We start from the raw sequence: 15,472 nt of genomic DNA, 5'->3' as shown, positions 1-15,472 counted from the left end.
GGCTGTAAAGATTAACTACAGATCTGCTCAGGTTCTGTGAACTAAATGCAATGGTTTCCTTCATTGAACCAATCCATCTCACATTAGATCTTCTTCTTTACCTACTGCCTTTAACTTTTCCTAGGGTTATCGTCTTTTCAGGAAGTCTTGCCTCAGTTTACTAATTTTAGCACCTTGTGAAAATTTACGCTTGGTATGATGCATTTATTCACCTTTCTGGTGATACCTGATACAGTATCCATAAAGCTCTCCTCTGACAACACATGTCAAATGTATCCATTTAAATTGAATGAATAATCACCTACAAAGCAGTACATTATGAGAATGTTCTTAAGTGTAAAAAATGATAGATGGAAGAAAAACAAAGGCATGAAACACTTCAATGTGCAAGATTTTCACTAATTCCTTCTTCCAAATGCACCACCATCAACATCTCAAGTTATTCTTGCTCTGAAGTAATGGAAGTGTCACAGGTGCTGCAGTGGAAGGATGGGACAGGAGCAATAGACCTCTGAATGGTTCATGTCAGTTCTTCCACTGCTACTTTTTATTACTAACAACGCAACATAATGATCCTGATTGTTTTCAGCAGCAATTAGTTGCACAAATTGATTGGATATACTAGAACCACTCAAGAGAGGGACCCCCCATTAGTTGTTCTCACACTGTAGAACTGTTTACCAGAAGATGCCTCATTATATTTATTTCCAATTATCTTCTGCCAGGTGGTAAAAACACTTTTATTTAGACAGGACCATACACTGATTTGTAAGTATGTTGCAATGTTTAAAGTGGTTCATTTTCTTGATGTTATACCTATCTTGCTTTTGTGCATTTCACTTTGTACTTTATTGCTGCACTTGCATCATATTACATTACAGTGGAGCTGTATTACTGCTCTTAATTATCTGATAGAAAGGTGGAATATGCAACAAATAAATATATATCAGGTGTAGCGCATAAATTTACTTTAACCCAATCTAAAAGAAGCTTAGTTTTATAGACAGGATATAAGATCACAGAAACATAATCTATAAGATAATGCTGTTGTACGAGAGGACTCAGGAGACCTGGATTCAAATCCTTGCTCAGCCATACAAACTCACTGGGGGACGGCAATGGTAAAACCACTTATTAAATATTCAAGGTATCTTAGGCTCACCAAACACCGGATGAAACTTAATCAGACATAACACACAAAAGATAGTGAAAGACTGCAAACACAGCTAGCCACATAGTCTCTGCATGTCAGAGTAATAGTCACAAGGCAGAATCATGATCTGGCTAAGATAAGTAAGATCAAGTAAGTCTGGACAAGGCTGAAAAAATTTACATTCTCCAAAAATTCATGAGGTTGATACAAAGAAGTAGCCATCTAGCCTCAGCTAAAAATATCCAGCCAATGCCTCTCTTGAAGCACACCTGGAAGAATGACTGTATCAAGAGTGCAGCATATTCAGATATTGGATCTAAAAACCAAAATTATTTCAACATTTGACCCAGTAACTCTGTTTATATGGCTATATCTCTAGAAATATGACTCCAAAGCAATCAGTTAATTCAGTTAATTATCTTTTGGGTACATAACATGCAGATGTTGAAATCTCAGAAGGCTGCTGAGAGATCATAGCTGAATAATGAAATAAAGCCAAAAATTTCTACTTTGGAAAGTAAACTGTATAAGAAAAAAGATGAATGAACATATCATATGATGTGGTAAATATGGGACAAATATGTAGTCCATCTAGTTCACCAAGTTTACAACATACAAGACAATATTTTTAAATTAACTTCTGTCAGGAAGCCTTAAGAATTTTGTACACCATATTTAGGAACCATATAAGTGAAAATTATTTAATACTTGAATAATTGTCAGTAACTATTTGGACAATAAATACAACCTCATACCTTTCAAATCAGAATAGCTTCCTCATCACTATAGAGAAGTTCTCTGCTAATTATTTGAATTACCCTCATCATATTTTATGGGGGCGAGAAATGACTGACACAAACATGATCAAATTGTGTTACTCTGTTTTGTTTGTAAATATTGTCACAGAATCATGAAGTTGGAAGGGGCCTATAAGGCCATCGAGTCCAACCCCCTGCTCAATGCAGAAATACAAATCAAAGGATATCTGCCAGGTGGTTGTCTAAATTTCTCTTGAATGCCTCCAGTGTTGGAGCACTCACCACCTCTCTACAACGAATCTGCATTACATTGACGTTTTTGTGATCACAAAAGCGATTGCAAAACGATGGTTTAAATGGGGTAATTTCGCTTAGTGATGATTGGTTCCCTGCTTCGGGAACCGAACAGCTGATCGTCAGGTTTCAAAATGGCCACTGGCTTTCAAAATGGCCCCCCGCTGTTTTCTAGGACGGATTCCTCGCTTTACAGGCACCGAAAATGGCCGCCATATGGAGGATCTTTGCTGGACGGTGAGTTTTTCAGCCCATTGGAGCACATTGAACAGGTTTTCAATGTGTTTCAATTGGATTTTTTTGTTTCATTTGACAATGTTTTTGCTCTACAGCGATTTCGCTTGAACGAAATAACATCGTCAAGCAAGGCACCACTGTACTTGACAACACCAGCAATCATTATGTTAGACTGCACAGGGAAGCCATTGAAATCCACAAACACCAGCAGAGCTTCAACAAAAAAGAAGAAAGTTTAAAATTCAACAAATCCTGGCTCCCAGCACTGAAAAATACAGCCTGCAAAAGGTCAACAAACTCTACCCAGCCACAAGGACCAGTGATCACTGCACACAAAAGACCAGCTAACAGCAGCCATCAATCATAGTGACAGATAATCTCTCCCCCTTTTCACAATACACGCACAACAAAAAACACGCTGATCACCATAATCACCCAATCTCCTGAAATAGCTGTCATCCCACAGCTATAAATACGCAACTATCCAAACAAACTGCACCAGAGCACAAACAGAGTTCTGACTCCTGTCCTCAGAAAATGCCGGCCACAGAGACTGGCGAAACGTTAGGAAGAAAAACCTTAAGAACAAGGCCAAACAGCCTGGAAAACGCACAACAACCATCGGATCTGAGGTGTGAAAGCCTTCGAGAATGCAATATAAAGTCCCACTGAGTAACTGAGGAAGCAAATTAATACACCGACAGCATAATACTAGGGACTTCTATTCCATCATAATTCCCACTAATTTAAATGAAGATAGGGTTAAAGCCTAGCTGTTGTTTCAATGGTTGAGGGCAACTGAGAAAGGAAATAACATCACAGGTAGAATAATATTAAATTATGTAAAAGCTGTGAGAGATAAAAACACTTTTTACGAGATGTCACTATTTTACATTCAAAGATATCCCTTTGTACTTGAGAAACAATAAGAAGGTCTTTAATTCAATATAGCATTTATTGAGCTTTGGCTTTATATCATACAAATGCTTTCAGTTTCAGCAAATGTATTATTAAATTGCCCATATCATTATTTCAGAAATTATTATATTTTTTTAATTGTTAATTACATGAACATTTATTTTGGTTATACAGAAATGGGTATAAGGTTCTTTAACAATAAAATTAATATTTTAGTGTGAGTTTTTAAAGTGCCATTATTGAATTAAAACAATTATAGAAAGAACTATCCAAAACTGCCCAAAGAAGTCCCAGTTCATCTTCTACCATATTAATGACAATGGTTTGAATCTAGAAAGACCTACAAAAACATCATTTGGCAAAGTAGTTTTTTGGTTCCACACACAAGAGGATGATGCTAAGGGAAATAGGTGCCACATAACTAGTGCTTATCACTAAATCTCTTTTCAGGTAAATGCAAACACAGCAGAATATTACAGAGTTGCTTTTGCCTTCATGGAACTTTGATACTGAGATGTGAAAGTGTACATATTTCCTTCCACTTTTCTATTGTGTATCCCATCTCAGCACCACCAACTCTTAACAATGCATGAGATTACCATATAACTTGATTTCCTGATATTTCAATTTGGCATTTTAAATTACAATTAAAGTTCAGTAACATAACCATGTTTGCTGTTAATAATCATACGAAAATGCTTGTTTAACCATGTACAACCTTTGCGGATTAAACAAAAGAAATATTTAAATACACCCAATGTTTGTAATCTGATATATAGTAATCTGCAGACATAAAAATAGCCTGAAGTACATCCTTTCCCTGTGCCACAAAAAGCCATTTTTTGATTCAAAGGAGACAAAAAAGGCTTAAGAGTGTTTGTAAGTCCACTTTGACAGAATGGTGTGTTGCATATGACTTTCACAGTCTGCTGGCAGTTTGTAGGAAAGCCACCACACCTGTGACTCTGCTGTTGATTAATGAGTCTTTCAACTTATCGCTACCATCTGAAGAAGGGCCATGGCCTTTCCAAGCTTCGCTGGTTCATTCGCTTTCAACTGCAGTCTACTCAGCTTCTCCTCTATAGAAAACCACACCTGGTTAAAGCAAATGAAAACCTCAATATGTCATTTTCAAGATGAGTCAAAAAGGATGTAAAACTAGACAAAAGATGTATTCAAGCAGCATGAATACAGTTTTGTCATAACCTGTCAATCTACAGACCAATAAAAAAAAGGTTTTCCTCTGTGACAGGTTTCATGCTGCAAACTTTTGGTGTGTCAATACCCTGTTCTTTCTTTGCTACAATATGTAGGTCCTACAACAAAAGCTTTTGCCCTATGAAAACAATAGTTTGTAGCTGGATTCGGGAGAAATCGTATCCAGACAAGGAGGCAATCTAAGTATTTTAAGCAGAGAACTAAATGTTCCATCCATAAAATTTATATAAAACTTTCAAAGCTCTTCACCATCTTCCTTAGGATTTATCACAGCTTTTCTAACCCTTCCCCTCACCAAGTTGTCACATTCCATATTGCCCACTGGAATTTAGAACCACACAAAACTGAAGTTTTTCATCCATGGTACTGTATTTACATTCCATCCGCTACCCAGAATATAACACACCAGGAAGCTGCCAGATTCCAGTGTCCAAATACTTGGGGAAATTGATACTTTTTGGAAAACAGGGCTATTGTCAGTCCCACACAGATGTAACTGAAGACAGCATTCCACAGGGTCACAGCAAGCACAGAAGAGCTGTGTTCGAAACCTGCATCCCCCTGTGTGCCCCTTAGAGGGCTCATATGAAGAAAGGTGGACTTCAACATATTATATGACACTTCTGCTGATAAATACTACATTTTGATATGCAGTCTGTTCTTTTATAGCAAACTATTTTCCCCTCCTACTATATATTTACGTTTCTAACAATATAATTTGCCTCCACTTCCTTCAAAAACATGAGCAATGAAAATAGCATTGACATGTTTGCTATTTTCTTCATAATTTATTGTTCCCTCACATCAATTTTGAATTTGGAAACCTTAACACACTTCTGATTATGTCAAGAAGAAAGTTACAGAATTTGAATATTTCCATAACCTGAACCCACTAATCAAAATCACATATTATATACAGCTTCCTTAGTACAAGACTGTCCTCCAAAGCACTTAGAAAACTGCATTTTCACAAGGCAGATACAGTGGGGTCTCGACTTACGAACTTAATCCGTATTGGAAGGTGGTTCTTAGGTCGAAAAGTTCTTAGGTCAAATCTGCATTTCCCATAGGAATGCATTGAAAACCATTTAATCTGTATCTGCTCTTTTCCATCCATAGAAACTAATGGGAAGGTGCTATTCCGCCTTCTGCCACTAGAGGGGGATATTTTTCTTTTTTTTTTTTCCCCTTAGGTTCAGGAAACGGAGGAAGGCAGGGAACAGTTTGCAAAGCACTTTAGAAATCTTTTTTTTCCACTGAAGCCAATTTTAAATCATGTTTTAAAGCATGTTGTGCTGATTTTTTCAGCACAAAGACACACAGGCAGGCTTTTTAGGTGCTGAGGAAGCCTCCCCAAGCCTCTTCAGAGCCAGCCGATCAGCTGATAGGCGGGGAGAGGAGGGTGCAGGAGCGGGGGAAAAGCACAAAATGGCTGCCAGGCTCCCTTCTGGTGTGGGCTTTTAGCTGTTTCCTGCTCTTTTTCCTGCTGTTTGGGGGCTACCAAGGCCTGATAAGTGACTTTCTTTTATTTATTGTTAAGTTTCTGACCCTTTTTCCCCTCCAGAAGCCTCTAAGAGGAGGGAGGGGGCACTTTTTTCCTGTTCGTAACTCGAGGGAAGTTCGTATGTCGAATCCTTATTTCCCCTATAGGGCGGGTTCATAAGTTGAATTGTTCGCAAGTAGGGTCATTCATAAGTCGAGACCCCACTGTATAAGGAAGTGTAAGAATTGTTGTTCTTTGGGACTCACAGCAAGTACAGAAGAATACGAGTATCTATCTAGGATCCTTATGCCTGGGATGCAATCACTGCAATACTCTTGGTGGCAGGGAAGCCAATCTAAATTAAAGAAAACCCTAGAGGACCTGCCACCACCACTGACAGTGTGTCACAAAATTGGTAAGTCTGAAGCTAGCAGAGGGGTCAGCCAAGTAGGAGAGAACGACAAACCCTAATGTGAGGCAATAATCTGGAAAAGTGTGGATGTGGTTGTTATTCAGGGAATTAATATTCTAAATTCTTCCAGTTTCCAAACTAATCCCACTTCTAGTTTGAATTTGTCTTTATAATTGTAATAGGCAAATTCCTTTGTAATATGCAATATTATTTTCTTTTAAAAATTGAGAAGCAATATGATACTGATCAGACTCAAACATGTTTCATGGCATAAAAAGGCACATTCAGTTGAATGTGCTGCCTTATTCAAATCCACAATAATAAAATAAATTTTAAGGCATCTTCTAAATATACAGATAATGAACAATACAGTCAACATTAAAAATGTAAACATTTTCTACATAAATAGTTTGCCATATGGGTAATATTCACAACAGATGCTGTCTGTGTAACCACTTATGTATACAAGATTTATCTAGTTTTGCTCTGTGATAATTTTTCAAACAAAAAGAAAAATCATTTTACTTTATAATGATTACACAAAAGTTTTATAGGTGGCTTAGTGGCAATATGTAACAATGATCTGGGAAAAATGTACAATTTTGTCCAATTTTACTGATCATAAATGTTATATAAGGAAATTATATAATATATATAAGCAAATCAACATTCTACAAGACAGTTCTAAAAATAGGGTCAGCCAGAAAAAAACTTATAACTTTGAAATTGAGCTTCCATTCAGCACCAAATCTGGCACAGTTGGAGTTCTGTGCCAAATCTGGGAAAGTTTGGAGAAAGGATTTTTGATTTTTTTAAAAGCAAGACCAGTCTGCCTCCCCATTCAGAAATAGGTGACCTCGGATCTAAAATAGCTCATATAAATTGAAAAGACTAATCTTCCCTGTCTTGAAAGAGAGTGGTTGGCTCCACCCACTTTTTAATATGACAAGAATCTAGGCTGTAGAGGCTGAAATATTAGTCTTCAAAAAGGTCTTTCAAATGGGAGGAATGATTTTGTTATAACACTTAGAATCCATGGTACAGGCTTGCCAGCCAGGTGATACTTACTTACTTACTTACTTACTTACTTACTTACTTACTTACTTACTTACTTACTTACTTACTTACTTACTTACTTACTTACTTACTTACTTACTTACTTACTTACTTACTTACTATCTATCTATCTATCTATCTATCTATCTATCTATCTATCTATCTATCTATCTATCTATCTATCTATCTATCTATCTATCTATCTATCTGATTTCTATACTGCTCAATTAGTGAAGAACACTACTCTGGATGGTGTACATAGTAAAACAAGCAAACAGATCACATGGGTAAGAGAAAATTACAGGTTAAAGAAAGCACACAGCTATTATAGAAGGAGTAAAAAAAACCCATGAGTTTGCATTAAAGAAAGTAATGGAGTGACAGTCCTCCAGAAAGGGGAACATTTTGCCATGTTTCCTCAGGGAACTACAGTCAACCCTCGACTTACGAACTTAATCTGTTCCGGAAGGACGTTCGTAAGTCGAAAAATTTGTAACCTGAATCAGCATTTCCCATAGGAATGCATTGAAAACCCTTTAATCTGTTTTGCCTGTTTTTTGTTCTTAGGTCGAGGGGCGGTTTGTAAGCCGAAGCATTAGTTCCCACAGGAACTAATGAAATGCCAGTTAATCCGTTCCTACCACTAGGGGCAGAATTTTTTCTTTTTTCTTTTAACCTAAGATGTCGTAGGTTAAAAAAAAGCCAGGAAACCACAGAGGGAACAAGCGAACACTGTTTAAAAACAACACTTTTTAAATCAATCACCTTTTACACCAAAACAGGCACTTTTTCAACCAAGCACCTTTTAAATCAAAACAAGCAGCTTTCAAAGCTACCAAGCACGTTTTTACCCAAGCAGGTTTTAACTAAAAACAGGCTTCCTTTTACCCAAGCACCATTTAACCCAAACAAAGCACCTTTTAAACTAAATTTTACATTTAAAAATGACAATACCAGGCATTCCCAGGCAGTCCCAGGTCTCTCTTCCCATTCTCTAACTGCTTGGATGAGCGAGGAAGCAGACAAGCAGCCTCTTCGCTAACTGAAAGTTAAAATGTCCCACTTTCCCTGTCTTCCCCATATTTTTTTCCTGTTCATAATTCGAATCCAAGTTCACAAGTCGAGTCCATATTTTCCTATCAGAGCGGTTCGTAAGTCGAAATGTTCGTAACCCGGGCCGTTCGTAAGACAAGGGTTGACTGTAGCATACAATGTTGTAAGGATATTCAAAGTATTTACCCTTATCATTAAAAAAACTAGCAGTTTTCTTTTGTTTAGCACTTTCAGTAACCATTCTCACCCAAACACAAAGCAATTGTCAGAGTTGTTTTTCAACAAGTTTCTAAAAGATGATATTTGAAATGTTTATTCCATTTTATACATAGCAGAATAAAAACCTATTTCAAAGTTCAGCTTATTAATTAATTAATTAATTAATTAATTAATTAAATGCTTCCTTTCTCCTAAAAGTGATTCAAAGTGGCATTTTTCAATAGTGATTTGAATTTCATTTCAAAAACTTTTGCTGCAACTAATGCTAGTTAATGTTATCAGATGGAGCTAAAAATTCCAAAGCTTTTTCGTAATGGGGCCCAAAAAACACATTTTAGTCAACGTACCAGTTGTTTTGGAAAGTGAATGTAGCCCCTTATTCTCATGGAACAGGTTTCATATTGCCTGTGCTTTTTCTGTCATATTAAGTATCACATAAAAATCTATTTCACCACAAGCAGAACTTATCACCTGACCCTGTGGTGTAACTCCAGCAGTTTCTATCATATTACACATGAATTAAATGCATTGTACACAAAGAAACAAACATATACCTTTTTATAATTACATCTCATTCACACACACACAGCCTACATTCTTCTCATGCCAATGTGTTCATGTGAGCTGAAAGTGTTCAATAAAACCAGCAAAGAATATGATACTTTGAACAGATCACCACATGGTAAACTTTACTTCCATTATTCCTTTATTAGTTATCACTCAATCATAAGGCATCGTAGCTTTATTTACCACCTTGGGCTCCTTCAGGTGTCCTGCCACAGATATAGTAAATCTCTTAATAAGTGTTTAGAGTCTTCTCATATTTGTTTTTTTTTTCACTCTTTATTTCAATTTGTATAACAAAAGTCCTTTGGACAAGCAAAATGCACCTTTATTTGCACTAGAGGGAATGTCACCCACTAGTGTTGATGCCCCTTCCAAGATGTATCCACAAAGTATCCCATGCCATTTTAAAAATTCCTTTAAGAAAATCTTTCCAGGCGAACACAACAGACTGCAATGGAAAGGATGGAAGAAAGCACTACTGTGCAAGCAGAATTTCACATTGAAACATTTGAATCAGCATATTCAAACAAAAGGTTCAAAAGAGGTTTGCATTTTGCCTCACACAGAACTTGCAACACAGAATTCTAGAGAACCACGCCATCACCATGCTATTACCTGTGTGCCAGTAATGCCTTGAAGGTTGTCTTATTTAATCCAAGATAACTTGGCAGCAAGTTTGACCAATCCCATTTCCATTCAGTAACGGTGAACTGTTGATGTATAAGAAGATGGTATTGTTAGTTATTAATCAGAGTTAATATGATCAGTAAATTAAAGCTCCAGCTGTGCTAAACTAAGTGTGTGTGTGTGCTGGAACAGGGACTCAGATAGATAACATCAATCATGCCCACAGAAGAAGGGTTCTATTCTAATAAGACAGAAATTAATTTATAAATCCATTTGGGGATGTAGCCATTATTTATATAAAGATAAATCAATGTTTGAATCGTTATTCCTCCAACTGTTAACACTGCTTTGCCAAACCACTTTCTCTGATTCAGTTACAAAAGTACAACAACTGTCAACATTTTACGCATTGTGGAATTAACATTTTTGCTATCAGCACAAAATTTACCAACAGGAAAACTGTTGTGTAACTGAAATGGAAGATATATGCTGTATCTTAATCACTGTGATATTCTATTTGTCTGTTGTTATGTAAGGCAGTTCAGTCACCCAGCAATTAGAACAGTTTCTACAAACACAAACTTTTAGCACTGTAAGTTGTGAATGCTCTTTAGATTATACAATGAAATTTATTCCCTCTATAATTTGTCAAATTGTTATGAAAAGGAATTAGGGTATGCAAACTTACACCTGCAACTTCAAAATATTAATGATACAATTAAATAACAGCAAATATGCATTTGAATATGTGTCAAATTGAATAAAGAAATTACTAGACAAAAAACAGGTATCTAGAGAGACAATGTATGGCTTATACAGCTTTATTTTCTATGAAGGTTTGGGGAGGGGAGAAGGTTTGCATTACTAGAGGGATATTCAAAAACCAAACACTTAACTTTTCTCCTTGAAAAGAAGGTAAAATCATTATATAAAGGAGAAAACAGATGTGCTATTTAGGAACAAACTGCACCTATATACATTGTTATTTTGAGTTCACTGAAAATCAGTGATTACCTTTCAGGATGTTATAAACCCTTAATTCAGATAGCTGTACCCATTTCTAAGTCAGACTTATTATACCCCCTTTTCAGTACTCAGCACTAATGCCTGATCCTGATCAAATGGATGTGCATGAATCTGAAATTACAGAGCAGTATATGAATGTACAGAAAAAGAAAATACATATGGTTTTACCTAAGCCAACCATTATTGTGTGGTCCCAAGTAAAATACCTAGGGGAAAAAATGTAGCCCTGAGACTGAAAAAGGTTTTACAGTTGCAAACAAGCAAGCAAACTAGAAAGTGGAGGATAAACAGACTTAACTTTATAAGCATTTCAGCAATGAAAAATGTTTCATGATTAATTACCAACCAGCTTTAAAATGCATTTTAAACTTGCTGGGTTTTGGTCTAAAGACACTTCACACATCTAGTGTTTGATAAGCATATATTACAAAGAAAATGTATGCATTCCAGAAACTCAGTGCATAAGAATATTCTCTCCTGTTGCTGCCACCAGAGAAGAGAGAGGCAAGTGACATGCAAATTGACTATTATGCTTAATTTAGAAATAAACCATGATGGGAAACATGTCCAGTTAAATTGCCAGGAGCTATAGCATTATCTCCAGATGCTATTTCGTATTTTTCTATCCCTAAACTGAATGTCCAGTCACTTCTGGCATTGAAAAACTATGGAAACCCCTCGAGTTGACAATTCTCAGAGTTCTCAGTGTCCTCCTTCCATATATCACACACCTTTCTCCCGGTGAGCTCAAGATAGTGTATATGGCTCTCTACTCTGTAGAGGAGAGATGCCTCTAAATTGGCTCTGATTAAGATTCTAGGGTAGGTTTATTAATGTGGTTCTTTGAACTTTTTATATGGTTGTACTTAATAATATCAAGGCACTGGATTATTTTAAATACTCCCACTGGGTTTGGATTGTTAGTAAAACAGTAAAACTAATAAAATATTCAAGTAGTTGTACACAGTCTGATAATACTGTAAATGTTATGCAATCCAATACAACTATTGCTTGTCACATGCAGATTAATAGAGCATTGCAGTCCTGTCACACAGTAAAAGAATTTTGCCCTGAGCTGTCAACATTTGAAGGTCTTATGCTTCTAGTGTATTAATGAATGGAAGGCAGACGGGTAACAGACACAATAAAATTATTATCTGAATTCCAAATTAAGGTCAAATTTAATTTTGGGGCAATGTAAGACAAGCAATTTGTGTATTTCATCTGCCTACTTAGAACAATATTGTATTTAAAAGGCAGCTCTCTAATTTAAGGTGGATTCATCTCAAGTCAAAAGATTTGTTTGCTCAACTGACTTTTTTTATTAATGCTGTTAGTTTTAATTGAAATAGGTAAAACAGAAAAAATGAACTGTGCACCGAATATTCACCCAAGAACGTTTTTGTAGTAAAAGGGTTGTATGCTTTTTGAAATGTTAGCTGAAAAACACCTTCAGTATTTCTGTTTTTTTCCTATTGCATTCAACTGTTGCTTTCTTTCCCTTCAGCTTCTATACTAATGTTATATTCCAGTCAGTTTCTCTTCCTGAAAAATTACAGTGAATCAAGGGCTACATAACTGCCAGAATCCTTTCTGGATATTTGTTGCCATATGTTACAGCATAAATTATAATAGTTACCTGACACTAACTAATGAGCGGCAGCTCACATTTATAGTTATATGTCTTTGCACAAATTCGCAGCAGGATTCTGGTCAATTAGCGTGACCAGATAGCCAGTCAGATCAGGCTAGTGATGTCATGCTGCTTATGGAATTAGTAAACACTTTTCCTTCTATTCACTGATTTTATGGGAAAGGTGAAAAATGGGTGACTTTTCACAATGGTGAAAATAGGCATAAAAAGAGCCCTATTATTTTCTCCATTAATGCTTCAGGCATAGGAGAGATTTAGCAGTAGCATCTTCCCAGCCTAGTCAAGAAAACAATGGCCAATATGCTGTTGTGCAAATTATACCTGCAGAAGGATGATGATGTCACTAGTGGGGGGGGGAGATGACCAGCAATTAAAGATGACTTCTTTCTGTCCCACAACTTTTCCAACTTGTGAGTAATTTAGTTCATTGTGTGGGAGGAAAGAGAAAATCTTTAATTACCTAAAACAGTGGTCCCCAACCTTGGGCCTCCAGCTGTTCTTGGACTACAACATCCAGAAGCCTTCACTACCACCTCTGCTGGCCAGGATTTCTGGGAGTTGAAGTCCAAGAACATCTGAAGGCCCAAGGTTGGGGACCACTGACCTAAAATATATCTTTGTTGGTGATGCCATCTAGTGGCAGACATCAACAGGTTAGGTAATTACATCAGCACCCTTCCCCAGGCATAGCTTATTCAACAGGATTTTGGCCATTTAAGCAGATGAATTAGACCAATTGTGGTTCCTCCAAACCCACTCATCACTCTCCATTCCAGCATGCAATGACTTAAGAGAGGAATCCATGCAATTTATTCTTCCGACTTGTTCCATTAAATAAATAAATACACACACGCACACACATACATACATACCTGCATACCTACATACATACATAATTTGAGAACAGAATCAACTGTAATGTCAATTTAGCAAGGGCAAGATATGTATGACAAGATTCTATATATGAATCTCTTCCCAAACAGGGCCTCCATTGAAATAATACATCAGGCTATTGTGCGTCTTTATTGATAAGCTTGGAAACAAGATGCTCAGTGGCAAGCTACTCCACTGTGTGACAAGGTGCTCAGAACCAAATCAGACCCTGCAGTTTTATAGGGGCAGCTGAGAATTTACCAGCTCCCCAGGAAACCTGATCTGATGGTCTGAATATTGCCAACCTGTAAAATGGGCTTTAGAGCAACAGAGATAATACTATCCATTGCCTATGGGTGTAATGTGCCTGGCAATATAGGAAACAACGCTCCTGAATTTACTCTTGCTTAAGGTCCTCATAATCTTGATATTAATGTGGCACTAGGTATCTATATCCAGTACCAAAGGCTATACATAAAAACAGATATTTATAGTTCAGAGTTATATATAAATACCACCAAGTTTCATGAACTATGAGATTTCATAGTGTTGATACTTGCTTTGGGCAAGGCTGATAACAAGCACATTCCCTTTTCAGGGATGACTAGTTTTTGTCAAAACTAACTTTGACTAACTACTTTAATATAGCAGGGCATATACAGATTATTCTTGAAATTGTGGATTTTTTTGATTGCGGCTATTTACATTTCAAAACTATGGCAAGAAAGCATATTTATTCCTACTTTTTAAATGAACAGATTTCAGAGTGTCTGTAGCAGGAGAACTTTAGTGCTTATTCAGAGAATCAAGATACTGGTTTTGTTAAAAACATTGGAATTACTACAATCTCTTCAGAAGGCCAATGTAGATCTCTTCCCCCTCACCCTCCAACAGAATTTGAGCTTATTATGCCAGGCAAACACACAATTATTATATTCATTATGTTCTAATATTTATATTGATTTATCTGTTTCTCATGCATTTTAATCTGTTATTGCTGAAAATAGAAATAACTGACAGCTATAATTTATGGGTGCTTTTCAAACAACTCTCTCAAATATTTCAGTATCTGTCTTTTTGTAACAGAAGGAAAAGGCTTGCAAACCACATGCACAAATATTTGGTTGTCTCGTCCTCCCAGCAAATGAATATTTTATCCAGGTGGCTGGGAAAAAATTACTGCTATCAGACTGTTTATCAGTTTTTTCTTTCTCTAATTCCTGAAGCATTTGAAGTGAATTCTCAGTAGGGGGATGCTACTTGGAGATGCTGTTGATGCAGATGCTCGATGTGACAATGTAGAATGTGGGAACGGGTAGGTTTCTGGAATGTGGGAAGTTCTGCAAGTACTGATGTGTATTTTTTCTATGTTTGTGCAACAGGGCGGTGCTTGGAGGCATCAGTCCACCTGTCCCCTACTCAGACACAGCTAAAGGCACCTGCCTTTTTTGGGACTGCATAAGGAATCTTGTTTCACCTTATGATAAAGTGACCATTGTTATCTACCCAATCTTTTGTGGTTTTGGATATATTTGAACAAAGGGAATGTGTTTCAGATGGATGGTGATGCAATATCTATTTGCCTCTTTCTATTCAGGTATATGTTTGCCATAGATTTTTTAGCTGCCATCTCTCCGAGATTAACCCAAATCTTCAGGCACCCACTTAGTGAAATTTACCTGAGCTGCAGCAATGATTACATCAAGAAATTGTGTTTACAAAGTTACCAGTTGAAGAATGTGATCACTTTTATTTATTTATTTATTTATTTATTTATTTATTTATTTATTTATTTATTTATTTATTTATTTATTTATTTATTTAATTTATATGCCGCCCACTCTACCCAAAGGTCCCTGGGCGGCTCACAACAATTAAAATTCAATGCAATAAAATAAAATAATTAAAATACAGTTAAAATACA

General features: G+C 36.5%; 1 protein-coding gene across 2 annotated transcripts in view; it reads right to left on the bottom strand.

Annotated features, from left to right (window-relative positions):
• KIAA0825 (KIAA0825 ortholog) overlaps window positions 1-15,472 on the bottom strand; it is a 284,329-nt gene that overhangs the window by 132,459 nt on the left and 136,398 nt on the right. Inside the window, exons 19-20 of one of the 2 annotated variants that reach the window (XM_020793243.3) lie at window positions 9,984-10,078; window positions 3,537-4,455 (exon numbers count right to left, since the gene is read on the bottom strand). In XM_020793243.3, the coding sequence (XP_020648902.3) occupies window positions 4,440-4,455; window positions 9,984-10,078 (111 nt within the window). In that variant the 3' untranslated portion in view covers window positions 3,537-4,439. Of the gene's footprint in view, window positions 1-3,536; window positions 4,456-9,983; window positions 10,079-15,472 lie in introns of those variants that run through there. The other variant, XM_020793239.3, reaches the window with a different exon arrangement.

This window comes from Pogona vitticeps, chromosome 2 (genome assembly GCF_051106095.1).
Source record: "Pogona vitticeps strain Pit_001003342236 chromosome 2, PviZW2.1, whole genome shotgun sequence".
Lineage (NCBI taxonomy): Eukaryota > Metazoa > Chordata > Lepidosauria > Squamata > Agamidae > Pogona > Pogona vitticeps.
The sequence above is the reverse complement of the archived record's forward strand: the minus strand, read 5'-3'. Positions and strand labels throughout refer to the sequence as shown.